Consider the following 26,974-nt stretch of genomic DNA (forward strand, 5'->3'; position numbering starts at 1 on the left):
AAGTTGGACGCTTAACTGAAGGAGCCACCCAGGTGCCCCGAGACTGAGAGATTTGAAAAGACACACCAACCAACTGCAGCATCTGGGCGCCATCTGAACCATGATCCACACTCAAAAAAATCATGACATCTGAGACAACTGGAAATCGAAACACTGATAATTGACCATATTAAGGAAGCATGACTCATTCCTCCTAGGAGTGATGATAATAATGTGATTATGTTTTTAAAGGTAGTCCTTACCTTTCGCAGATAGTGACCTAGTTAAAAATGTCCAGAACTTGCTTCAGAACAGTTCAAGGGGAGGGAAAGTGATGGGGGTGACATGAAAGAGACAACCCCGCGCTGACGAAGCCGGAGTGAAAGCCCTGGGGAGTCAGTATGGCAGTGTCTGTCTAGTCTTACACAGATTCGTATGTTTGAAGTCTTCATTTATTAAATAATTTCTTCACACCATTTAAATATGAGGTTTACATAGGGGTAAAAGTAGACATAACAACTTATGATCTATACCTCTACCTACTCTAGGCACACATGAATTTGAGAAGAGGCAGGGATACAATTCAAAACATACTCTATGATGCATGTTTCAATGAAAACAAGAAAAAACCAAAAACGGGCAGCTCAGGACAGTATGTACAGATTGCTACCCCTGGGCAACAGTGGTCACCAACTGGGAGGGAAAACGGGTGGCTGGGGAGGCGCATTATATCCTTGAATTCTGTGCAGACCTTCCCAGTCTTCAGCCTGCCGTCCTAACTCCTTAATAGGCCCCAGGACCACTTATCGTCAGCTGCTGTTTGCCCTCCATGCTGGCCTCTTGTCACCACCCCTAACTCCCTCCCACATCTAGTTCATCTGCCCTGTCCTTCCAGGCAGGCCCTCTGCCCCTCTGGAGTCTGCAGGTTTACATTCCCCCACCCCTCCACCACCAGGAAGCCCCTGCACTGACAGCCTCCCTCCACTGATTCATCCTCCCCATTCAGATCTCAACCTGGAAACTGCCCGAGGCCCCGCAGGTTAGAGCGCCTGCCTCAGGACACCCCCTGCCCCCGCCCCCTGCACCCTTTACCATCCACTGGAGGGTTTATCTCCAAACGCCCTCCCCATGAGACTGCAGGCTAAATGGGGTCAGTGGCCAGGACCTTACACTCCAACAATGACTCCAGGGCCCAGGACGGAGCCTGGCATTTGGTCAGAACGGGTGGGTGGTGGAGTCAGAAAGACAGCAATTAAGCGGCTCGAGAAAGGGCGGGAAGTAAGACAGAGAGGGACAGAGAGACAGAGAGGGAAATCCACAATTCATCTACTGGTTACCGGAAGAAACTCATATTTTCAGGGTCAAACAAGTGAGAGTATAACAGGAGCATTCCTTCAACAGCTTTCAGCCCTTACTCTGACAAAGATTTTCCTCCTATTACCAATCACACTCCAACAGGCCCTGTATCAGGGTGGTTCTGACCCTTCCCACTATTAATAGTTTACCACTTACTCCCCAAGTCACGGAGAACTCTCACAAGCTTTCTCTACACATCTTGCGACTCATGCTTAGTAGTATAACTATTAAGTTTTCTTTAAAGAGTAAGTTTTCTTGGGGCGCCTGGGTGGCTCAGTCGGTTAAGCGTCCAACTTCAGCTCAGGTCATGATCTCACAGTTCATGGGTTCGAGCCCCACGTCGGGCTCTGTGCTATCAGCTAGCTCAGAGCCTAGAGCCTGCTTCAGATTCTGTATCTCCCTCTCTCTCTGACCCTCCCCTGCTCATGCTGTCTCTCTCTGTCTCTCAAAAAATAAATAAAAAACATTAAATTAAAAATATTTTAAAAAAAGAGTAAGTTTTCTCAAAAAGTGGATTTCCCCCAACTTATGTTCTCCTGCGGTAACGAGTATTTATTCACACCTGTGTCCCCCCCACAGCTTCATGTCACTGGAAGCTGTCTGAGCAGAGCCACTCTGCCCGCAAGAGAAGAATTCAAAGGTACCCTCTCCACAGAAGCCCTTGAAGGTGCTGGACTTGGGGAGGGGAGAGGGTGCGCGCGCGGCGGCGCATGAGCAGGGCTCCACAGCCACACTGGTAAGAAAAGGAGGAGGGGAAAAAAAAGGAATCATAACAGATGTCTTCTAAGATGTGACACTAAGTCTGCTTTAGTCGGAATGCTGCATGTTAGTGCGCTCAGGCCCCCATAACAGGAAACCACATACCCTGAGACTTAAACACCAGAAATCCACGGTCGCACAAGTCTGGAGACTGCAAGTCCAAGATCAATGTGTGGCAGGGCTGGTCTCTTTTGAGGCCTTCCTCCTTGGCCTGCAGACGCTAGCTGTCCTCTATGTGCCTTCACGTGGTCGTTCTGCTGTGTGAGCATCCTTGATATCTCTGTGTGTTCAAATTCCCTCTTCTTACAAGGACACCAGTCATACTGGATTAGCAACTAAGAAGCTAATGGCCTCATCTTAACACATTCACTTCTTTAAAGACTTTACCCCCAAATACCATCACCTTCTAAGTGACTGGAGGTGGGGTGGGTTTGAACTGGGACTCAACTTGGCCCATAGCGCTGTCCATGTATTAATTTAGGAACACCGTCGCCACTGGTAGGGGACCCATGCTGGGCAGCACCCGGGACAGCACACGCGGCCTTCCTCTCTGGGTCTCAGGACCGGAGAAGCGTCAGATGTGTAGGTCCCTCTGCTATTTTCTCTTTTCTCTACCCTCTGGCCTCTGGAAATTCATATGACAGATTTATGTGGCTACTTAACAATTAAAAACACTGGCCACTGGGCTGACTAGGCAAAGGGAGCTTACTCAGTACAACTCAGGGAAGCTAAGGACCAGTGATCTTCCAAACTGGTCCTGACACAAAGTCCACTTCTAAATACATAGTTTCGGCTTTTTTTTTCTTTTCCTTTTTTTCTGTAACAGTAAGACCAATAATTGGACCTTTTCCAATATCCTGACAAGTAGCTTCACATCCTGAAGACCTAGGAAAATGAATCATCATACTACTTGGGGGAAAAAAATTCAGACAATCATCACAGATCACGTATTTCTACTTAACACCTCAAAATTACAAATCCATCTAGTGTAAAGCTTTCCTGTGCACAGAATCTTGAGTCATTAAGTGTTTTCCTTGCCTCTTAGTATAACACTACATATATTTATAATAACATTAAATAATCTAGAACCTCCCTACTGTATCCTAATATTGGAAAGAGAAAACGAAGAACAGTGCTAAATACACCCTACCACACAGAACAGTAAACAGTGCATTGATCTAGCTGATGAATCAGAGATTCCACACAGACCCCTAAGCCAGAATATCAAGAGCCTACAAAAACAAACTGTGCTGTGTGCTAATCACAGGCAGGGAAGTATTCTTATTGATCGAAGACGATTTTCAAGGTCAGCCAACCCAACTGTTCTCCCACACCTGCAGAAAGGTTACATAATTTGGGGGCTGACTGAATACCTGTGAATGTGATCATTTTATATGAAGGTGCTGTTTCTCTTGGCCTATTCCATCAGACTGTTATCAATGATTCATTCCATTCCAATTTTAAAAACACTAAAAGGATGGAGACTACCACAGAAGAGCTAATCTAACATGGCGACAGTTCAGTCAAAGGAATGTCAGGCTTACAGGACTCTGTCAGACTACTGTGCTCCTACCCCGGGGGGAGAAATGGCAGGGATGATCATAAGTATGGCAGAATCTGAAGTAGCTGATGGCACAGTGAGGTCGTGGAGTAACCCACGATGCTCAGATGTCAGTAACGGCTCCGAACCGGGCTCTTCCTGTAGTCCGGGAAGCCAGCTCAGGAACAGGCAGCATCTGGTCCCAGAAGTAGAAAGTCATGGCCAGCTTCCCAGGGCTTCTTCCCCTATAACCGGTCACTTCAGTGTACCACTAATACCTAGGGGACAGAGCACTGTGTCTTTCCATACGACTTCCCATGGAAATCTGTAGAAACGCCCGGGCAGTTAATGGCAGTCCTAGATTCACAACACTTAACCAATACAACTTCTGCACAATAGGACCCAAAGGATGGGAGAGAGGACCTAAACATGTGTTCCTCACTTCCCAGATTGGGCAGACCCTAAATGCCCTAGAAAAACATGTCTACCTTCTTCTTTTAAGTTTTCTTAGAAGTCTTTGGTAGACAGTCTATAGTCTCAAACTTTCTAGCTACCTAAGGCCTAAATGAAATTCTTGCTAATATAATTGAAATGTACTCCTAATCTTAGGCAATGTGTCTTTCTTCCTTCCTTCCTTTCTCTCTTTATGTATGTATGTAGAGACCACAGGCAGCGGAGGCGGCAGAGGGAGAGGGACTTTAAATAAACTTCAAAAAAAATTTTTTAAGCCAGAAATATTTTTATTGCCTTTAACAAAACTTCATTTCATAGGTGGAAACTAAATTGTTATTCTTACAATTTTTTTTTAAAGTTAAATATGAAAGTGGATTTTGAGCCTCATTATATAGAAGTCAGAACTTCAGTTTCCAAATTCTCAATAAGGAATCATCTTTAGTAGTTCAAGAATCAACGATATGACAACTGTGTTTAAATTTCATCTCTGCACTTTCAGACAGTGACTAGAAGGAGATATCCAGAGGGGAAATGATTGGACATAGCTTCTGCGTGCGCACCACACGGATCAGTGTTGCGAGGGGACAAGGCAGAGTGCCTGGTGAGCAGGGAGTGTGGCTGTTAGGCCCCTCACTGGGGTGAGGTCCGCCATGGAGCGGCTGCCGGGGCAGAACTCACCGCACTGAGCTGCTCGGAGCCTCAGCGCCTTCACCTGTAAAGCGGCCCGTTGGCTTTAAAATTCGCTATACAAGGATTTTTAATTCTAAAATTTTCTGAGTCTACCAAGTGCCTGTATGGTTAATACTGGAAATCAGATCTTTTATGAAAGTTAATTGTATTTTTCTTAAAGAAAATGAAGTTAAATTACAGATTTCTGGACTGCCCCCAGGCAGCAGGCTTCTGGTGGAGCCTTCCCCAGGGACTATTTTGGTAAGTTTGTTATTTTTCAGTGCCTCACTAGCAATCAGTGTCCTGGTGTTGCGTTTTAATAATAGTCTGAAGTCAGAGTCAAGCGGGGCTCCACGCCGGGACTGGCAGGCTGCAATCCTTGGAAAGTAACCCTTGTTGCTGACACAGAGAACCGTCCTACACAGGCCCACTGCCAGGTGGGACCAGGAAGAGGAATTTTTTTTTCCTTGTGAAAGGAACACAGGCTGAATTTACTTGGGGCGGGGGGCGGGGTTGGGGAAATAAACTGCAACATGAAAAATACTTTAAACTTAGCGGCTAATCTGAGAGACAACCAATAGACCGCAAGACTGGTTTTGCAATAAAAAGCTGAAACTACAAAATTTTACAATTACTCACTGATTAAAGTAACCATTGTAAATGTGCAAAATGATTGCACAACTCATCCTCCTCTACCTTCTGAGTCCAAGATGCCTTAGAGATTCACTTCCTATAGTTGACCTATGTTATCAGGTCAAACCCAAGTCTCCTATGCACTAGAGCAAACAAGAGAAAAAGCCATTTTGGGGATGGACTTTGAAAATGGGCCTCAAGAAGGAAAAGAAAATGAGCTTTTGAGAAATTAAATAATAGTGTTTTCACTATGGGACGAGAGCAGCTTCCTCTCAAGAATCACTACAGTAGGGACATCTGGATGGCTCAGCTGGTTAAGCATCTGGCTCCTGATTTCAGCTCAGGCAGTGATCTCACAGTTCATGAGATTGAGCTCCACGTCGGGCTTGGTGCTGAGCCCGGAGCCTGCTTGGGATTCTCTCTCCCTCTCTCTCCCTTTGCTCCCACCCTGCTTTCTCTAAAAATAAACTTTAAAAAATAAAATCGCTATGGTAGATGTTTGTGACCAAATTCTTTTCTCCCATCCAAGACATACATGTGTTGCCAAAAACAACAGTTCTGAATTATCTGTACTAGTATGTGAGCCTAGGGTGTTCTTAATCAAACCACACTGATTATGCAAAAATATATCAACGGCCTAAAAAAAAGTACTTGTAGGAAGATATGAAATAGGCTACAAATCCCAGGCTAGTCTAAAATAAACTTTCTGAACGCAAGATGTTAATGACATATTATCCTGGAAAGAAACAGCCCTGCGGGTTACTGAATAGGTTGTGGATCCGGACTCACACCGCTGGTGCACGTCCATCCGGGGAATCAGGAACGGCCCTGAGTTACACCTGCTCTCGCTTAGTTTCCTTGCTGATCTGAGCTGCAGGGACGAAGTCCGGGCAGCCCAAGGCTGGAACGTTTACACCACAAGGCTCTCAGCTCACAACACTGGCATCTGACTGTCAGGCTTCCAGCTCGCAGTTTTTACTGATTCTTTATGCAGGATATTTATAAAATGTAAAGAGGTTATTATTTATACTGACTTCCAGAGAGGGACTGAAATTTTTAAAAAGCCACTTAGAGCTGTAACTGTGTTCTGCCCTGCCGTGTTTAAATTCCTTTGTGGTTATCACATACCTACTTTTCACAGGAAGTCTTCAGAATTTAGGTGTTGACGTTAATTTTTAAAATTTAAATTGTTCTTCCTTCCTTCTCACTAGTTACCCAAGCCAACAGATTTCCATTAAATAAGCGATTGGTTCAGCGGGTTGGGCCGTGGGCTGTGGCTGGATGAAAAGCAAAGTCTGCAGGGGTAGGAGGGGCTCTAGGCAGACACCCTCTCCTTCCAGCTCACACACTCTCTGGAGTCCTGGTCTGCAAACTTCATTCCCCAGCACCGTCTTCACCATCCCCACCCACAACCTTTGAGCATCCACAGCCTGTGAGAGACGCACAAACACTAGAAACACCGAGGATCCAGGAGACCATCCTTGCAGTCCTGGTAAAGAGACGAGACTTAAAGAAACAAGTGGTAGTTGCTAAATGCAAATGGGAAACTGGTATGGCCGATCCAAACCTTTTTCAATCACAGGGCCCGTCAGTAATTTTTCTTCACATCCCTTCCACTTCATGTACATTGATTCACAACCCACAAAATGTGTTAGTGTACCAATGCATTCTGTACCTTAAAAAGCCATATTAAGTCAAAAATTTTAAAGGATGAAATGAAAATTAAGACTAATGCTCCAAAGTTTCTATCCTGCACCCCTGGAACATGTGTCCCACAAGTAAACATGTCCAGTCGGAGTTCACTTGTGCAAGAAACCTCTAGGGTCTGGGCAAGAAGGTCTTAGTAGGGAAGCGGGGCTACAAAGAGATGAAAAGAAATAAAAGAAAAAGACAACAGCACATAGAGGTGCTAGGAAGAGCCAGACAGCTGCAGACGGAACATGGAATATATATGGCAAGCTGGGAGACGGAGACGGGGACTCCCAGGGTCATCTGCAAATTGAAGCAAACTAACTTAGCTCTCAAAGCGCCATGAAAGCTGGAGGGTGAGGACAGGGACACTGACACTCTACAGCGGAAATGCAGGTGCACTGACCTTTCCTAACCAATGTCTCCCAAGCTGGGGTCACATGCTGGAGGCCAGGGGCTCCCCTAGCCACATCACAGCACCGGGTTTCAGTATACCTGAAATTGATGGTAATTTAAGCCTTTTCCAAACACGTATTATACAGTAAAATGCAAAATCTGCCAAACTGTCAAAAAACAAAAGGTGTATCCCCACCAACCCACCAAGCCCCAGGAGGGCGGAAATGTACAAAAGCCACCCTTTTGCGGGGGGGGGGGGGGGCGAGACAGCAGCAGAGCACTGGCCAGGACAAAGACAGGCCCAGGATTAAGCACTCCCCATGTTGTGGTTTTGGGCATCTGATGCATCTGGTGTCAACAATTCTAATTTTTCCCATCTGAATCACAATAAAGTTAAAAGAAATTTGGGATCTCTATCTTGTACTAACCTTTGGGGGAAAAAAGAAACACTTTTTTTTTTAAATACTGAGGGTATTTTTTTAAAAAATTTTAACGGCTTTTATTTATTTTTGAGAGACAGAGAGAGACAGCATGAGCAGGGGAGGGTCAGAGAGAGAGGGAGACACATCCGAAGCAGGCTCCAGGCTCTCAGCTAGCGGTCAGCACAGAGCCCGACATGGGGCTCAAAGCCACAAACCGTGAGATCATGACCTGAGCCGAAGCCGGAAGCCGCATGCTTAACCGACTGAGCCACCCAGGCGCCCCCTGAGGTTATTTTTTTGATAGGCCTGTTCTTTGTGGCAAATAACTGCAATGCCAAGGCATGGTTCCAAATTAGTCACTTGTTAACAATTTAAAAATACTTCACTCCAATATTTTTCTCCGACACTCTGATTTTTACCATATTTCCGCAGCTTTCTCTTAAAGCCTCTTCATATGAAGATTTACAGAAAAGTTGAGAAGCTAATCTAAAAAAGACCCTAGATGTAGCAATTTGCTTTAGACCTGGAGCGTTTGTACAAATTCTCCTCTCTCTAATATTTCTTTCCTCGTCCCTGAATAATGAACAAACATTTTAAGAGGCACCTGGCTGGCTCAGCTGGAGGGGTGTGCATGCAACTCTTGGTCTCAGGGTCATGTGTTTGAGCCCCACATTAGGTGTAGATTCCTTTAATAAACTTTTTGAGAAGAGTAAAGCACAGCTAGAAAACTACAAAAATGTGGGATGCCTGGGTGGCTCGTCAGGTAAGCACCTGACTTCAGCCTGGGTCGTGATCTCATGGTTCATGAGTTCAAGCCCACGCATCATGCTGACCGTGCAGAGCCTGCCTGGGATTCTCTTTCTCTTTCTCAAAATAAATACACTTAGAAAAAAACAAAGACGACAAAAATACATGATTTTAAAAGACAGAGAAAAAGCAACTGAGTCACAATCATCTCTCCAAATGACCTTTTTAAGGGAATGCCTCAGCCCTGTGGTGGTGCTACCACAGCCCGGCTTAGTGGGCTGTCTTCAGGGAGACTTCGTGGGGGGATATGTTTTGTTTGGGGTCAACTAAACCTACCTTGCCTGGAGTCCCTTCAAGCACATTAAAACCAGAAACTGTTCACATTCAACAGCTTTAATAATCTTGACCGTTAAAAACGGGTTTATTACACAAAAGTAAACTAATCCAGATCATTTTAAATAAGCCAGATTTCTCTGTAAAGGATCTCTTCTTCTCCCATCACACTGCAAGTTATTTTAAGTAACAAAGGGTTTTAAGTTCAGTAAACTCTAGGCATGCCATAAGCAGCTACCACGTTGAACTGCACCACTCACCAGGAGTCAGTTCCATGGTAGCCCATCAATTTTACAAGGAAATCTGGAGCAACGGAGAAGCCTAACATGGCTGACATGGTGCACTACCAGACACGACCTCACCCTCCCCAAACCCTTTAGGTAAATATCATCCCCCCCCTTTTTTTAATTTTTTAAATGTTTATTTATTTAGAGAGGGAGGGGGAGAGAGAAAGAGAGAGAGAGAAAGAGAGAGAGAGAAAGAGACAGAGACAGAGAGAGAGAGAGAGAGAGAGAGAGAGAGAGAGAGAGAGAGAGAGAGAGGAGAGAGGAGAGAGAATACCAAGCAGGCTCTACACTGTCAGCACAGAGCCCAAGGCAGGGCTCAATCTCACAAACCCTGAGACCATGACTGAACCGAAATTAAGAGTCGGATGCTTAACCAACTGAGCCACCCAGACTGCCCTTAATTTTATTTTAGAGAGAGAACACAAGTGTGAGCTCAGGAGAGGGGCAGAGGTAAACGGAAAGAAAGACAGAGAGAAAAAAATCTCAAGCAGGCTCCACGCTTAGTGTGGAGTCTGATACAGGACTCAATCCCATGACTCTGGGATCGATCATGACCTGAGCCAAAGTCAAGAGACAGATGTTCAACCAACTGAGCCACCCAAGTGCCCTTCATCATCCTTTTTTTGAGTTGAGTTCTGAGAAGCTTGGACGGGTCAAGTAACTGGCACCAGGTCTCAACACTACTGAAATGCAAAGGAAGGCCTCCCACCCAGACTAATCCCAAAGTCCAAGTTCCGTCTACAACTCCCCCCGCTCCTCATGTGACTGGTTGACGACTTACGCTCTCAACTGGACCGAAAGGTTGGATTCTTTTTACATGTCCATCTACAAGGACGTTTTGAGGACTCACTTATTTGCTTCAGAGCCCTGGCCACCCCTTACATTACATTTCATTTACGTTACAAATCTTTTTTATTACATGTACAGCTGTTATCTGACACAGCAGGCCCAAGGACTCCCTAATTTCAAGAGAACTGCATGAACAGTCAGCACATTGATATCAGCAAAACTGTAGGGATTTGATAACTTCAATGCTCATCAGCTACAAAACTGTTGGACAGACTTCCTATTACTGTGCAAATGAGCATATTTAGTTATCCCCAAAATACCACCAACTGAGAGCAAGTACAACACTCCCAACCTAAATGAAATCTTGAGCCTCACAGCTATAAATCCTGAGATAATCAGCGTGGAAAGCCTGTTGAAAATAATTTTTATTTCTCAGATGCCATTGAAATAAACACAAAAATTCACACTTTTAGAAAGCACTTCCTTTACTGCAGAATCTTTCTCAAGATCCAAGTCTGTTTGTTTAATCTAAAACCAGAGCCCCGGTTTCTCAAGCTGCTGTTTAATAAGTAGCTGAGTCCCACCGGCTTCACAGACTTCCGTGAGCTCCTTTATCTGGAACTGCTAAAAGCTTCCTCTGTACTCTGTGACCTAATACGCCACAGAACAATAGAAGTGGGTTTCCTTGTCTAACCACTATCCCAATATTAATAATAAATGGTGAACTCAGAGGAATGCCTTCCCAAATACAAATATACTATCTCTTTCTATGATGTGAATCCTGAGAATCTCACAAAAGGTACATAAAATGTTTTCTATGACAAGAATGAACTCATAACTAGAAATGGAGAAAATAATTTAACTGTAAACTTAGTCTGGTAATTGAGCTGTGTGTGGAAACAGTGGACTTTCTCCCTTTATGTAAGCTTTCTAGTGAGGACCAACAAGATCTCAGTCTACACAGCCAGCAAGGGCCCCTGCAGAGATACACATTCTCATGAAAAGACCCCCAAAGAGGGCATGAGTGACTCCCAGAGCAGTAAAGAGAAGCCCAAAATAAAGTTAAAGCAAGAAATGCTTTCCTTCTACGCCTGAAAGTAATATAACACTGCACATTAACTGGAATTAAAATTAAAACTTAAAAAGAAGAAAAGAAATGACTTCTTGCCTGATAGGCAAAGACAATCCACATACTTACAGAGATTATGACTGAATGAGTAAATACCCTTTTCCACTTCCGAAACCTAGATGTGAATTTTGGACAAATTTTGGCTGAATTTTAGTTAACTACCTGATTTCTCTCCCCATGCAAATGGGCTGGCAAAGAAAAACATTCTGTATTTTTTCCAACCTATTTTTGAGAAGCCATGCTTTCTCCAAGGCACTATTAAGCAGTTTGGAATTTAAGTGGAAAGAATAAAGCCAAGGAGGCAAAAGACCCTATGCAATGGATCTATCCTGAACTTGAACAGTTCCCACATAATCCGAGGCCTGAAGGTTACAAGCCTTCCAACATTTGACTACTCTTTAGCTCACATGTATGTTCAAGAGGGGTTCCCCTTTCTTAACTAGTGAGCTCACTGATCAGGATTAGCTCAAAGGTTCATTTATTCTTCTTGGTCTAATACATCTTTATCACGAATCCATCTCCATTATCAGGATTAATAATCTCTTTTGGATGGAAACACAAGGCCACAAATCTATGTGTGATTGTGCATCTTGTCCACAGAATTTAACCGTAGGGACATGTCACTCATATGCCACCTGTCTAACTGTATACCTTCTGAGCAACAGGATAATGAAGGGAAAATCTGCAAAAGCTGCTATAAATCACTACCAATTTCTTTATGCTTTATTCATGTCAAAATTTGGTATTTCTATTTATGGATTAATTTTCCTGTTTGGTTTTACAGTGCTCCCCCAACACCTCCAATTTTAGGATCTGTGCCTCTGTAAGAATGGAGGTGAAAGGGAAAGAATGGAGTAAAAATCATGGTAAGAGGTTTAGAGGCAGACACATTCCCATAGGTTCCCAAATAGAAAAGGTTTTCCAAATACATAAAATTTTAAGTTCAAAGTCATCTGGAAACTTCTTGAATCCCTTTCACATAAACACTCTTTACCCACTATTCTACTCTAGTGCTAATTTTCAATTTCACCATCAGTTTCTTTCAATATCAATAGTTTTCTATATTGTCTTTTACAACTTTCTGTCACTTTCTGTGACTCATACCTGGGCTGCATACACTTCTCCTAACACTCACTTTTCTTATCTATCAGATCAGTAAACAGAATTCACCTAACAAATATTTAATCTAAGGCAGTGGCAAAAATTTAGCAAAACATTACATGGTACAATGATAACAGTTATACCCAAATAAAGGGCATTCAATGACAGAACCTGATGTAGCTCTGGAAACAATTATTTTTTACTCGCATGGTGGACGTGTGTGTCTTTACTGGGGAAGGTAACTTCCACATTGTATTCCCAGTGAATATCATTTTAAAATAACTCAACCTCAAGAGTATTCTGAAACACTTACAAGACCTAAAGTAGGGAAGTGGAAAAATGACACAACTAGGGGAATTTAAGATGTGGGTTTTAGATGTGGCTCCGCCTACAATTTAGCTGTGTCACCTTGGGTAGGTCATTTGACCCCCAGGGCCTCAGTATTTTCAACTGGGAAATAAAGATACCAGGCTAAATTTTCTTTAAGGCCTCTCTCAATTCCAAAATTTCATGAATCTATGAAATTTCAGTCTCTCCTTATCTCAAAGATAAGCATTAAATCTTAACCTAGATTTTTCTTAAATGACTTGGGATGCTTTCCTGGGGTAAAGTTTTATCTGGGAAAATAAATCACAATTGAAAAGGATGTCGAGAAAATGGGGAGAGGGGAAAAAAAAAGAAAATCACACACTGACGTAGCTAAAATAGAAACTTCAATCACTCTTGGGCCATTCTGTCAATAGTTATTCAAAGACTGCTACTCTAATCACTGGCTTCCTAAAATAGAAATATTTACAGAGTTGCCTCCTTCTCATTCCTCGGGATTCAATCTGAATAAAAAGCACAGCGTCTAAAATCAATTTACAACTTCAGAACAAGTTGCAGGGAGCGAGGGAAACTCCGCACAGTTCATCAAGTCATTTGCATTTCAGTAGGATTAGGGCTAAGAAACGGTTATTATAAGACGTGAGAAACGCACAAAAGGCAGGTGACATCTGAAAGGGAAGCAGAACTGCCAGAAAGGGATGTAGGTTGAGGACCTTCGGGCAACAGGTTCAGAGCAGGAACCGCAACCTACGCCGTGAGGGGTCGATCGCTGCCACGCGGCTCGCCGCCCTCCTCGGGCCCAACCACATCGCCTCGCCCCCGCTTCGGCCCTGGAGAGGCTGCCCGCTCCCCCACCCCACGCCCCTGCGGCAGAAACCTCCCTCTTCGCTCGTTTCCCCGGGCCTCCCGCCCCGGCAGGCCCTGCAATTTCTCGGCGCCGACGACGGGCCGGGCCCGCCGCCTCCTCCCCTGCCACCGCCGTCGCAGCGTCCCCGCAGCGGGCCCGCTCACCTGCACCTGTTTGCGGAAGTGGCGCGGCCCCGGCACTGCCGGCGGCCAGGAGCAGCAGCAGTAGCAGCAACGCCGGCGGCCCCGGCATCTCGCCCACCGCACGGCCCCCGGGGCCGGCTCTCGGGTCTCCTTCCGTAGGTCCGTCCGTCAGTCGGTCCTGCCTGCCTCAGCGGCACCCGCGCCAGCTGCTCCTGAGCACACGTCGCTTCGGCCAAACGTCAACCCGGCTCCTAGTCCGCACCAGCCGCCCCGGCCACAGAAACACCATCCTTCCCGTCCGCCCGTCTGTGCCGCCGCCACCACCTCTCAACAGCAGCAACGGCAGCAGCCCTGCGGAGCCGCGAGCCAGGGCAGCCGCGCTCCCGCCGCCATGATGGGCTGCGTCATGTGACGTAGGGTGGGGGCGGGACGCCGTGACAAACAGCTCAGCCAGCCAATCGTCCGTTCCACACCGCCCCAGAGGCCCCGCCCACTGCCCTGAAAGAGGGAGGGTGGCAGCCGGTGCGCCCCCTGCAGACCGAGGAGTGCGTGGGCAGCAGGTAATGCCGACAATTATTTTAAATTTTAAAATACAGGGAAGTATAAAGAAGACAATAACAAGCATTCAGAATCCATCTGAATTTTTTTTCAGTATTTTAAAACGAGCAAAAATAGGCCGGTTTTGTCTTCTGCCTTTTTTACTTGGCATAGCCGTTTTAGAGCCTTCTCTCCTTAGGTTGACCTACACATCTTAGCAGCCACCAAGAATACTTGAGCTTTTATTTCAGTCCAACAAGAATAGGATGGCTCTCCCCTCACACTCACTGACTCAGCTCCTAAGCTCAAGATGTTCCCTTTGCCAAGAGTGCCCTTCCTGTCCTCTCGGCCACCTGGCACACTCTGTCATCTGTCAAGAGTCACCTAAAGGATGACGTCATTTAAGAAAACCCCTCCCAGCCCCAGGAGAAATGACTCGCGTCTCCTAGTGCCCAGCCCTGGCCCTGAACAGACGGCTATCCCAGCTGCCATGTTTTATTGTTCCTGTGGCTGTAAGCCCCCTGAGGACAGGCACTGTGCCCCCATCAGTGGGAGTCCTGCAGAGGCTGCTACAGGGCCTGGCCCTGAGTAGTTATTTCCTATGGAACGGTGCCCTATCCTGGTGCTGGGCACTCCCAGGCGCCAACCTCTTCCCACTAAGAGACAAGGTCCAGCCAACAGGGAAGGAGAGACCATAGTCCTGCAGAAAGGGTAGAGAAAGCACCTTCCAGGCAGAAGTAACATGGTAGAGATCTGGAGGTTGGGGAAAGGCCAGGCTTTTCTAGCACTTGTACAGTTTGTGCATGAAAGGGACTTACTTGAATCTTATCAGATGGACCTCTGTGGACTGCCAGCAGGGGAGCCCAGTTCTCCAAACTCCTCAAATGTCCATCCTAAATGTCAGCTCTCCACCTGCTAGCCCGGCATTGGACCTGCAGGCGGTGCCCCAGGGAATATTTGTTGAATGATTAAAGCAAGCCAATAAACACCTAAGTAAACACAGAGCTGGAATGTGAAATACTGAGTTAAAGCGTGCCTGCCTGTCTGCTGATCTCTGGGAAAGGGGAGGTAGGCAAAGGTCTGGGAAAGAGATGCTATCGGCCTGTTGTCTTTCTACTTCTGTCAGGAAGCTCGGGACTTTGAGTTTGAGGAAGCCAGGGAATGCTCACACTGTGTATGGGGAGGCACCCTGCTTGTTTGTGGCAGTGCTGGCCCAAGCAAGGCCCTGCCCCATAAACTGTGTGGTCGTTCATCTTAATTAAAGTGCACCCCAGCAGCAACATGTCAGACCACAATCCCAGAGCAGGTTTCACTATTATTTAAGCAAGTCCCCCCCAAATTTTTAAAAATTTTTTAATGTTTATTTATTCTTTGACAGAGAGAGAGAGAGAGAGAGAGAGAGAGAGAGAGAGAGCAAGGGAGGGGCAGAGAGAGAGGGAGACATAGAACCCGAAGCAGGCTCCAGACTGAGCTGACAGCACAGAGCCTGACGTGTGGCTTGAACTCACAAACTGCAAGATTATGACCTGAGCCAAAGTCAGATGCTTAATTGACTGAGCCACCCAGGTGCCCCAAGCCCACAAAATTTTTTTAACGTGTCTTTTTTTACACTTCACTGAGCAGGAGTTAAGGTACACGTTCCTCAGAGGGTGTGTAATGGAAACCTTTACCACCCACCTCACCACTCCTACCTTTGCCCAATGCTTCTCTTCAAGATTCTCTCTTGAGAACTTATAAAACAACTGAACACTGGTTTGCTTTGTTTGGTTTCACCTAGGAATCAGAAAACAGCCTTTGGCACCATTTGCGATTCGATCTCTAAAGCTTAGAGGCAATATCTTGGGGTGTGTTCCTATAACTGTTCTCACCTGTGCTCAGCCTTTTCCAATTTTTCTTCTATGCCAAGCTATCGCATGGACAACCTTCTGGCATTGTTGTCCAGCCAGTGGTGACTGTGGGCCAGGTGCTGAGAGATGTGGAGTTAGTTTAGTACTAGGTGAGCATGCATTTTTGAGGGTCTGGCGTCCAGCAGATACTCTAAATGTTGGCAGGGCTGATCTGGATCCGAGGGGTGCATCCATGAGGGTTGTGTCAGTTGTATTGTGAACTCTTCAAAAATTTCGCATGCCAGTTGTTAGACACAACCATTGTTACAAAATAAATTATAGGGGTACCTGGGTGGTTCGGTCGATTAAGCATCGATTTGGGCTCAGGTCATGATCTCATGGTTCATGGGATTGAGCCCTGCATTGGGCTCCACGCTGACAGCTCTCTCTCTCTCTGCTCCTCACTCAGGTGCACGTGAGTATGTTCTCTCTCTCAAAATTCCTAGAAATCTAGAAAGCTATGTGTATATGCCAGGCTGTACCCACGCCCAGGAAAAACATGAGAAGGCCTAAATCCATCCCTGGCTGATCTTGAAGCAGGAAGTGAAGGCTGGGGCAGAATTTCGAGGTGCAGAGCATTGAAAGCACGCCTTAACGCACAGCCAGAGACTCTTAGCAAAATCGAGGCGGTGTACTGGTTCAAGGCATCTAAGAAAACTGTCATGTAATCATTAGCTGACCTGTAAACTAGTGGAACAGACTTCAGTGGCCACACACGATAAAAATACAGACTACAGAATTAGTCCAGGGAAGTCACTGAACAAACAGATGGTGGCAGCAACAGTTGTTGAAACAAAAACAGCAACAACAAAACAAACTCTGGGGAAGGGAGAGGTATTAGGAAAACCTGGTTTCCAGAGTTGCCACATTACGTGATTTTAACGTCCAGTTAAAAAAAAAAAAAAAACAATTGCAAGACACAAAAGGAAATAGGAAAATTTGTTCCATATCCAAGATGAAAAAGCAGTAAGTGAAAACTTCCCATGAGGAAGCTGAGAAGGTGGACTTGATAGACAAAACATATAAATAAATAAAAATCTATTAAAATTAGTTTAAAAATGAAGAAATCAGCTGTTATAAACATGTTCAAGTAAATGAAAGAAACCATGGCTAAGTAATTAAAAGTTCATTTAAAGACTTAAAGAAGACCTGGCCAAATGAAAGACATTCCATGTTCATGGATCAGAGGATTTAATATTATTGGTTTTTTAAATGTTTATTTATTTATTTTGAGAGAGAGAAAGAGAGCAGACAGGGAAGGGGCAGAGAGAGAGGAAGACGGACCCCAAGCAGGCTCCACACTCAGCATGGAGCCCATTGTGGGGCTCAAATCCACAAAGCATGAGATCATGACCGGAGTCAAAATCAAGTGTTGCACACGTAGGGCCGCCTGGGTGGCTCAGTCGGTTCACCATCTGACTTTGGATCAGGTCGTGATCTCACAGTTCATGAGTTCAAGCCCTGTGTCTGGCTCTGTGCTGACAGCTCAGAACCTGGAGCCTGCTTCGGATTCTGTGTCTCCCTCTCTCTCTGCCCCTCCCCTACTCATGCTCTGTCTGTCTCTGTCACTCTGTCTCTCAAAAATAAATAAACATTAAAAAATTTTTAAAGGAGAGTCACATGCTTAAATGACTGACCACCTGTGCCCCAGGTTAATATTGTTAAGAAAGTGGGGCACCTAGGTGGTTTAACCTGTTGAGTGTTCGACTCTTGATTTCAGCTCAGGTCACAATCCCAGAGTGGTGGGATCAAGCTCCGCATCATGCTCAGCATGGAGCCTGCTTGGGATTCTTTGCATCCCTCTGCCCCTCTCCTCCACTCATGCTCTCTTTCTCTTTCTCTCAAAATAAAAATAAAATCTTAAAAAAAATGTGTTAAGAAGGCAACACTCCCCAGTTGATCAACAGATTCAGTGGAATCCCCATCAAACTCCAGCTGGCTTCTTCACAGAAATTGAAAAGCTTATCTTAATATTCGTGTTGAAATCCAGGGGACCCAGAATAGTTAAAACAATCTCAAAAAAAGAGCAAAGTTGGAGGACTCATCCTTCCTGATTACAAAGGTAGAGTAATCAAAAGAATGTGATGTTGGCATAAGAATAGACATACAGAACAAAGAATAAAGCTGAGAGTCTATAAATAAACCTAAATATTTGTAGTCAATTGATATTCAAGAAGGGTGCCAATACAATTCAATGGGAAATATTAGTTTCTCAACAAATAGTGCTGAGACATTCCACATGGAAAGGATGAAGACGGATGCCATAAACATGGAAAGCATGGCCCTTTCTCATGCCACATACAAAAATCAGCTCAAACGGGGTGCCTGAGTGGCTCAGTCGGTTGAGTGTCCGACTTTGGCTCAGGTCATGGTCTCACAGTCTGTAAGTTTGAGCCCTGTGTCCGGCTCTGTGTTGACAGCTCAGAGCCTAAAGCCTGCTTTGGATTCTGTGTCTCCCTCTCTCTCTGTCCCTCCCCTGCTTGTGCTCTGTCTCTGTCTTAAAAATAAATAAACGTTAAAACAAATTTTAAAAAATCAGCTCAAAGCAGATGGAAGACCCACTTAAAAGAGGTAAAACTATAAAACTCTCAGAAGAAAAAATAGACATAAATCTTCATGATCTTGGCGATGGTCTTATAGCTATGAACACCAAAAGCACGAGTAACAGTAACAACAAAATGATAAGTTGGGCTTCATCAAAATGAAAAACTTGTGCTTCAAAGAATGCTATCAAGAAAATGAAAAGACAATTCATAGAATAGGAGAAAATATTTGTGAAGTATGTATCTGATAAAATGTTTGCCTTTGGAATATATAAAGAACCCTTACAATTCAATGATAAGAGAAATAATCCAATTAAAAGTAGGCAAAGGCAGGGCACGTGGGTGGCTCAGTAGGTTGAGGAACCGACTTGGGCTCCGGTCACGATCTCACTGCTTGTGGGTTTGAACCCTGCAGGCTCTGTGCTGACAGCTCAGAGCCTGGAGCCTCCTTTGCATTCTGTGTCTCCCTCTCTCCCTGCCCCTCCCCTGCTCACGCTCTGTCTCTCTCACTCTCAAAAATAAATAAACATTTAAAAAAAAAGTAGGCAACGAGTATGAATAGACATTGCTCCCAAGATCTACAAGATGTACAATAAACAAATGGAAAGATGCTCAAAATCTTTTGGCAACAGGGGAATGCAAATTAACACCACTTCTCTCATTAGATGGCTCTAATCAAAAAGATGGATAATCATAAGTGTTGGTGAGAATGTATAGAAATTGGAAAGCCCTGAATTGCTGATGGGAATATAAAATGGTGCAGCTGCTTTGGAAAACAGTCTGACAGTTCCTCAAAATGTTAAACATGGAGTTACCATATGATCCAGTAATTACACTCCTGGATATAGATCTAATATAATTGAAGACCTATGTCCCTAAACATTCTTGTTAATCAGTGTTCACAGCAGCACTATCCATAATAGCCAAGCAGTGGAAACAACCCAAATGCCCATCACCTGAAGAATGGATTAATAAAATACGGTATGTCCTTGTAATGGAATATGATTCGGCAATAAAGGAGTGAGGCGCTGATACAGCTACAACATGCATGAATCTTGAAAACCTAGTGCTAAGTAAAAGAAGCCAGTCATAAAAGATCATATATTGTATGATCCCATTTTTATCAAATATTCAGAATAAGCAAATCCATAGGAACAAGAAGTAGGGCCAAGGAGTGGTAGGAAGAGATGGGGAGTGACCACTATCAATTCTCATTATTTTACCATATTCACTGTTGTCTATGCTTTGAGCTTAGTTCCATATATTGGAGCTGTATAAAGGAAATGCTATGTGGTAGTGTAGGGCTGCACACCTCTTCCTAACGCCCACTCCAGGGATACCATGTGGAGCCTGAAATAAGCCACGGTGTAAGTGTTTACACCATGGACATTGGCAAATGATACTAATCAGGGCTGTTTTCCTCCCAGAGAGCCACTTGTCACCCGTGCTAATGGTCTTGCCATAGGGTGCTATCTGCAGGGTCTTTATGATTACCCCTTGCTGGCTTGAATCCTTTATGTGATTAACCTGCTTTCATCCAGCCCTAGACAAATAAGGAGACCATGCAGATTACAGGCGGGGTGCTCCCCAGTTCTCTGCCTCCAACAAAGCCCGCATACCTCATTCCTGATGGTGTGAAGCCCTCACCTCGCATTGCCTTCTAGATCCTTTGTCCCAACTTGTCTGAGTCAAAGACAGCTCACAGCCGTGTTTGCCTTTCGGTGTCCCAACTCACCTCCCTCTTTAGGGGCTGCACCCAATATTGTAAAAATCAATTGATCGATTGATCGAAATAAGAAATGCTGAGGGAGAGCTCAAATATATGCTAAAGTTTAAGTCTAACAAGTTAATCCTTTTCATATACAAAATTTGTAATACAATATAACAACACTGTCCCCTAGATCCATTTATAAAAAATACACAATTGACAGTGAGATTCAGGAGCGTGATGCCACTTTAAAATCGTAATATGAACATTTTTTCCAAGCTCATGGGTGTTTATACCTTTGTGTTGAAGTGAGTTTTATGTTACAATGAGTTAAATTAAAAAATAATTTTCTATGTGTCAGGCACTGCTCCAGACACTTTATAACTAATAACTCTTTAAACTATTCAATTTTATAATATTTTACCATTCCTGAATGAAACTCGGTACCCATTAGCAGTCACTCCCCATTTCTCCCCTCCTCCAGCCCCTGGTAACTTCTAATCTACTTTGTGTCTCTATGACTTTATCTAATCTGGACATTTACTTCAACTGGAATCATCCAGGGGCACCTGGGTGGCTCAGTTGGTTAAGCATCCGACTCTTGGTTTCGGCTCGGGTCATGATCTCATGGGTAATGGTATCGAGCCCCACATCAGGCTCTGTGCTGGCGGAGAGATTCTCTCTCTTCTCTCTCTCTCTGCCCCTCTGCCATGTGTGCTCACTCTCAAATAAATCAACTGTAAATGGAATCATAGAATATGTGGCTTTCTGTGACTGGCACAAACTATTGTTTCCTTTTTACTATGAGGAATCTGAAAAACAGGGGGGTTGGGTACTTCAACCAAGGTCATGTGGATCCAAACCCAGGCAGCCTGGCTCCAGAGTCCTCGCTAAGTTTCCAAATCAAAACTGAGTAATACCAAAAGCATAGATTGAAGGCCTTCTGTGAATACCAGGCATGGGTACTGTATACTCCCTGAAAGCAGGAAGTTGCCTAATAAAATAAACTTGTCCAAAGAGAAAGACAGAATCTCCTCCCGGGATGAACATGTTAGCCTGCCCAGCAGCTGAATCCCTTCCCTTGTGGAGAAATGAGAAAGTATCATGATATGAATCTTGCTGGGAGGAAGGTGTAGGGGCCAGACATGAGCCTGGGCATCCTTCCAGGTCCTTGGTGGTGCCGGCAACTTCATCATCGCTCACAGTTCCCAAGGTGGGGCCTGGTGACTTTGCACTGCATGGCTGCCTTTGGTGGCTGCCTATGTCCTGAGCCCAAGTCCAGAGCCCAGACCCAGCTGTCCTGTGGCTGGTCACTGCTCTCCAGTCACTTCTCGGCCCTGTGCAGACTCTAGGAGGATCAGAAGATCCTTGAAACCAACTCTCAGCTACTTCCAGCTTCTGCAAAGGCCCTTGGCCTCTCCTTCTTAGGGCTGTGGTCAGCTCCTTGAGCGCGGCTCTTGAACCAGACCCCCAGGTATTCAGCTGAGCAGCGTCAGCTGAGTATCAGTCACTGTTTGGAGCCCTGGAGAAACCACCGGGGACCAGACAAGCGCAGTCCTGTGCTCCTGGCACTCGTGCTCTGTCAGGGACAGAAGTCACACTGCTGATCACATGATTAATTGTCAGTGCAGTGTAGTCAGAGCAAGAGGTACTGAAAACTAGGTATGCAAGGCAGCCTGATCCAGTCCTGGGAATCAAGGAGGACTTCTCTGAGGAGGTGACACTTGAATGGCAATCCCAAGGATGAACAGAAGGTAGTTTATTAAGGGAGGAGGGAGATAGAGCTCCAGATGGAGGAAGGAGCATGGGTTTTAATGTTTGATCTCTGATGTGTCACAGTCTGGTGGAAGGTAGGTTTTGAAGAGGGAAGTGAAGAGTCTGGTGTACACCATGGGGCGTGTGGGAATGCTGTGGGAAGATGGCAGGGTCAGGCCCTGATTCCTCCCATTTCTTCCCTCATTTCTGACCACAGGGCAAACACACACACACACACACACACACACACACACACACACACACAGTGTCACTTTCCTGGGACACTCGGTCCATTCCTTCTGTGTGTGTGTGTCTTTTACCTGGATTTAGGCTCTGGACACCTTCTAAAACACACATAGAAGGTTGGTGTCCACACCCGCTGGCTGTCTCTCTGCACCTGGCAGCGGCAGGGCAGTACTAGGGTCAGTATCCGTAGGGCAGGCGTTAAAACGAAGGTGTTAACATCCCTCTGTCCCCACCGGACCAGGGGGCTCTTCCTTGGCTGTTGTCAGGCTCTCTTCTACATTCAAAACTCCGCCGTAGTGGGGTGGTGCCAAGGGGCTCCAACAGGATTGGCACTGCCAACTTTGACAGTGGGAGGGGACAGCCAACACCTTCTGGATCCTGGGCTGTGGCTTCTGCCTGGAATGCACCCCCACCCCCTCTGTCTCTGCTTATTGGCTCCCAAATGTCCTCAGGGGTGCCTCCTAGCCACCCATCCCTGTCAGTGTCTGACCCCTACTCAAGGTCATTATTCCCCGGAGCACTTTTCCCTCTCTGACTCTTTCACCTATATATGTTCATCGGTGGATCACCCGTCCCCCTCCACTAGAACAGAAGTTCCCACTGTATCCCCGCTACTAGAAGGCACTGGTGGGATCTCTAGAAGCTGCTGTTGGGTGGCAGACTGGAACCCAAGTGTGTCCCCCATGCCCCTCTCAGTGTGCCGGGTGAGCCAGCCAGAGGCAGGGCCCAGGTGGCAACATTCACTCCTGCTGGCAACTTTGTCAGGAAAGTCTGGCACAGGATTAGCTTTCTTCCCTTCCCCCAGCTAGACACGGAGCCTATGGTTGACTCCTTCTATGTCTCTCCCACGTCCACTCTGTCCCCATCTGACCACCACCGCCCAGTTGGGTCCCCAGGCTGCTCTCTGGAGATGTAACACGTGGCTTTCCCAGCTGCCCTTGGGGTCACTGCCACTCTCCCTCCCCCAATCCCCACCACTATCCACCTTGCCCCGTGGCATCTCCCCGGACAAAGGTCTAAGGGTCACTCCTCTCCTTAAAGAAGGGCCCTTGTGCATCAAGTCTTCCCTAGGGCCTGGGCCTGGGCCTGGGCCATCCCTCAGCCCAACTCACACCTTTACACCTGCTGTTCCCTTTATCCAGAAGACCCTTCCTTCTTGCAGCTAGCTGCAACCCCCTCCATCCATTCTCTCCTAATTCCTCCCAGCCCCCTTCCGTCACCTCCAGTAGCCCCCAGCTAGGCAGAGCACACATCCCTGTGTAGTAATGGTGGGTGGGTGTGCACCCCGGGCCTCTCCAGGGCTGGGCACACGTTCTGCTCAGATCCGCTCCTCACTGATGGTTCCACAGCAACTTTGGCAAATCCAAGCAGCGACTGTCATGTGTCTGGTCGTGCTCCATGCACAGGAATAAACAAGAAGATGAGCTTCAGGCTCTTGGGGAGATGGTGTTTTAGGACAAGGGGAGCCCAGACTGCGTGGAAAGGCCTTGCCTGGCTCAGTTTCCCCGCCACTCATGGGACCCTTGCCCCAAGCCTATAAACTAAGGCTCCCTGTGTCAGCTCCCGCCAGGCCAGCCTAGGGAGCTTCACCAGGGTAGTGCTGGCACATGAGCCCAGGCTGGCTGTGCGGGCCAGGCGAAGGTCTGTTGGCTTGCCTGCACCCATCAGCCCGTGCAATGTCATCCTCTGACTGTGCCTCGGCACTGGGCCACGAAGGAAGTTCAGGAAGCAGGGCCTGGGAACTCTGAGGCAGAGGGAATCCTAGGGGAGGCTCTTCCGGCTATGTCTGCCAGGGGCCTCTCTACCACCCTCCCCATTTGAGGTGCCCGGGGTGTGTCCCCCCTACAAGGGACAGCCCAAAGGAGGAATTTTCCTCCTTTTTTTTTTTTCTTTCTATCCCACTCCAAATGCTGGGGGAAAAGACGGCAAGTCAGGAATCGATTCCTCTAGAACACAGCTGCCCCGAACCTAGATCAAAGTCACCTGGATAAACCTTAGGCCACCAGCTTGTGGTTGGTGATCCTTCCTGTGGCTCCTTCACAGGCTCAGTGCCCAGCAGGAAGCCGCCCTCCCCCCTCCCCCTCCCCCTCCCCCCCAGGTGCTGGGGCCCAAGTGAGGGAGGCCCAGGTAACTTCCTGCACCTCCCTTCACTTCACCTGTTTGTGCTTGAAGCCCTTCAGGGTGGCTCCTGCCAACAAGATCAGCCAGAACGTGTGGTTCCTTCTCTGATGCTCAATGGCTTGATTATTTAATAGCAGAGGGAGGTATGGCTATTTTTTTAATTGCAGGCTGTATTAGAAGCACGCCTTTCCATTGTTCCTTGTATAGCAGGTTTCAATCATGAACCCCAGCCCTTAGAGGATGGCATGTGTGTGTCCCTCTTTTGGATTTTCAGGGACAAGCCATATAGAATTCCAGGCTCTCCTTGGGATGCTCAGACATGTGCTGTGTCCCAAATGACATGCAGGCTTTTCCAATGTGTTGGGTTTGTTTGTTGGTTTTCAGCATCCACTAGAAGAACCCTCTGGGGTTGGCACTGTGCCCCTTTTATAGATGCGGGCATTGGGGCATCTTTGTTCTCCCCAAGGATGGTCAAGTGTGAGACAGAATTTGGTCAGCAGCAGGAGGACAGGGCTCCTAGGGAAGCTACCCCCCCCCCCACCCCCAGGATGGATTTCCCCATACTCTCCCTCCTCGCTCCTGTTTCCTGCTGGGGGAGACTGGCCCTGTCCCACCTGCTCACCTCTCTGCCTGAAACGCCAAGCTGCTGCCTGAGCACAGGTAAGGTTCAACCCAACTCTGGTGGGCTGCTGGAGACCCCAAGGAACGAAGAGGAGCAGAGGGGGCCTAGGCTGTAGGGATCAACATCAGGTCTGTCCTTGGTCTTGAGAAGGTAAAAAACCTCAACTCGCTTTTCAGCTGGAGAGTGGGGGCTTTCTTGCCCCTGGGAGGTATCAGGCGGGGGTGTGGGGCCTCCCTGAAACCCTCCTCTGCCCTCCTCTGCTCGTGCTGCATTTCCTTGGGTCTTACTCCACCACACCCGAGGACTCCTTTGAAAACAAACCATCTGTGAGTTTCTTCTTATTGAGATGGCTAAGGAACACAAACCATGTAAGCTCATGACTGTTACGGGGAAATCCCAAGGTAAACTTCTTTGTACTTCAAAAAAGCACTTCGAGGAAAAGACAGGGGGTCTCCTGAGCCACTTAAATCAAGGCTAGGTGAGGGAGCTGGTGGCGAGTGGCAGTGTCTGCAGAGGCTGTCCTGGCTGGCAAACGAGGCCTGGCCAGGGATGCGGGGGTCCAGCGGGTCTGGCTGCCGGGGGGCCAGAAGGCCCTGATGGCCCTGGACAGGCCCGGAGCACAGAGACTCCAACAGAGAGGCCTAAATAGCAGAAAATCACATTGCAGGAAGGCTGGATGAGAAAGGGAAAGAAAGGGCAGGAGAGATATTCAGCCAGAAGACAGAGGCCAAAAGGCCTTAAAAGGCAGGAAAGGGGATGAGACAAATGTGACCAGACATGGGAGTGACAATGTTAACAAGTGAAAATGCCATGTTGCCATGTTAAGGAAAAGGAGGCAGCATGATCTCATATCATATGCATATTCAAATTCGTATTCATACATATTCATAAGGACTAGAAGGAAATCACCAAAACATTAGAATACTGAGGCAGTTATCTCTAAATGGTAGGACTGTGGCTGTTCCTTCTCTTCTTTTTTTTTCTTTCTTCCTTTTTCTTTTCTTTCTTTCTCTCTTTTTTTTTTTTTTTTTTTTGGTGGGCGTGGAGAGGGTATTTTCTCACTGTTCTATAATGAGCCTGAATTATTTTATTGGGAAAAGGGAAAGGTTTTTTGTTTTTGTTTTTGTTTTGTTTTTTACCTTTGTATATCTATTTTTGTTTTTAAGCTGGTGGATTGCACAGACTCAACTCAGAGCAATATCATGTCAAGGACAGAGACTAAGTCAGCAGCATGGCACCCACATCATCACCACAATTAGAGAATCATGAGGAATTTTTTTTAATATGCTTTACATTGTGGAAAATATTCCAGATGGCACAAAAATGACAATATCCATTTCTAAACATTTATATTCACTGTGCTCGGGCGCCGCTGCTCCTGGCCAAGCCAATCCGTGTTTTATTTTACACCTTAGGCTCTGGTTGCTTGATTATGCACTGTTATCCCCACCAACTCCGAATCTGCTGCCTGCTGGGAGGTGTTAAAAAAAGCCCTTTTTTAGCGAGATAATTGAATCGGCTGAGGGAAGTGGAGTGTTTTATTTTTGGTGGGGATGTTTGGCTACATTACACGTATTTCTTTAAATTTTACTTGAAAGATTGTTGCTGTTCGGGATGGGGGCTAGCTTTTCGATTTGCCATTCTGCATTGTTTCTGAGCAAGGTACAGATGCACCGAGAGGATATTCCGTTTGTTCAAATCTGGGCGGATGTGTCTGTGTTCAGAAGGGAGCTGGAGCTGGCTTGTTTGGGGACTAGACATCCTATGCGATTTTGGAATATCTAAGTGGATCTGTACCTTTCTGCAGTCAGAGGGTCCATGTCTCCAGCCACCACATCTTATACAAAGGTGCTGGCTCCTTTAGATGAGAAACGGAAGGGCTGGCTGGTCTCTTTCTCTGTATGGATTAGAATTATCAGTGAACCGAGTGAGCTCATGGGATGTTTTGGCAATAGGT

At 46.2% G+C, this 26,974-nt stretch overlaps 1 protein-coding gene across 3 annotated transcripts in view; it reads right to left on the reverse strand.

The window, feature by feature from the left end:
• LMTK2 (lemur tyrosine kinase 2) overlaps positions 1-14,000 on the reverse strand; it is a 77,518-nt gene extending 63,518 nt beyond the window's left edge. For 2 of the 3 annotated variants that reach the window (XM_029949937.1, XM_029949935.1), the window contains exon 1: positions 13,621-14,000. In XM_029949937.1, the coding sequence (XP_029805797.1) occupies positions 13,621-13,708 (88 nt within the window). In that variant the 5' untranslated portion in view covers positions 13,709-14,000. The remainder of the gene's footprint in view (positions 1-13,620) is intronic. The other variant, XM_029949938.1, reaches the window with a different exon arrangement.
• Between the last annotated feature and the right edge of the window lie 12,974 nt (positions 14,001-26,974).

Source organism: Suricata suricatta, chromosome 8, assembly GCF_006229205.1.
Source record: "Suricata suricatta isolate VVHF042 chromosome 8, meerkat_22Aug2017_6uvM2_HiC, whole genome shotgun sequence".
NCBI classification, from domain to species: domain Eukaryota; kingdom Metazoa; phylum Chordata; class Mammalia; order Carnivora; family Herpestidae; genus Suricata; species Suricata suricatta.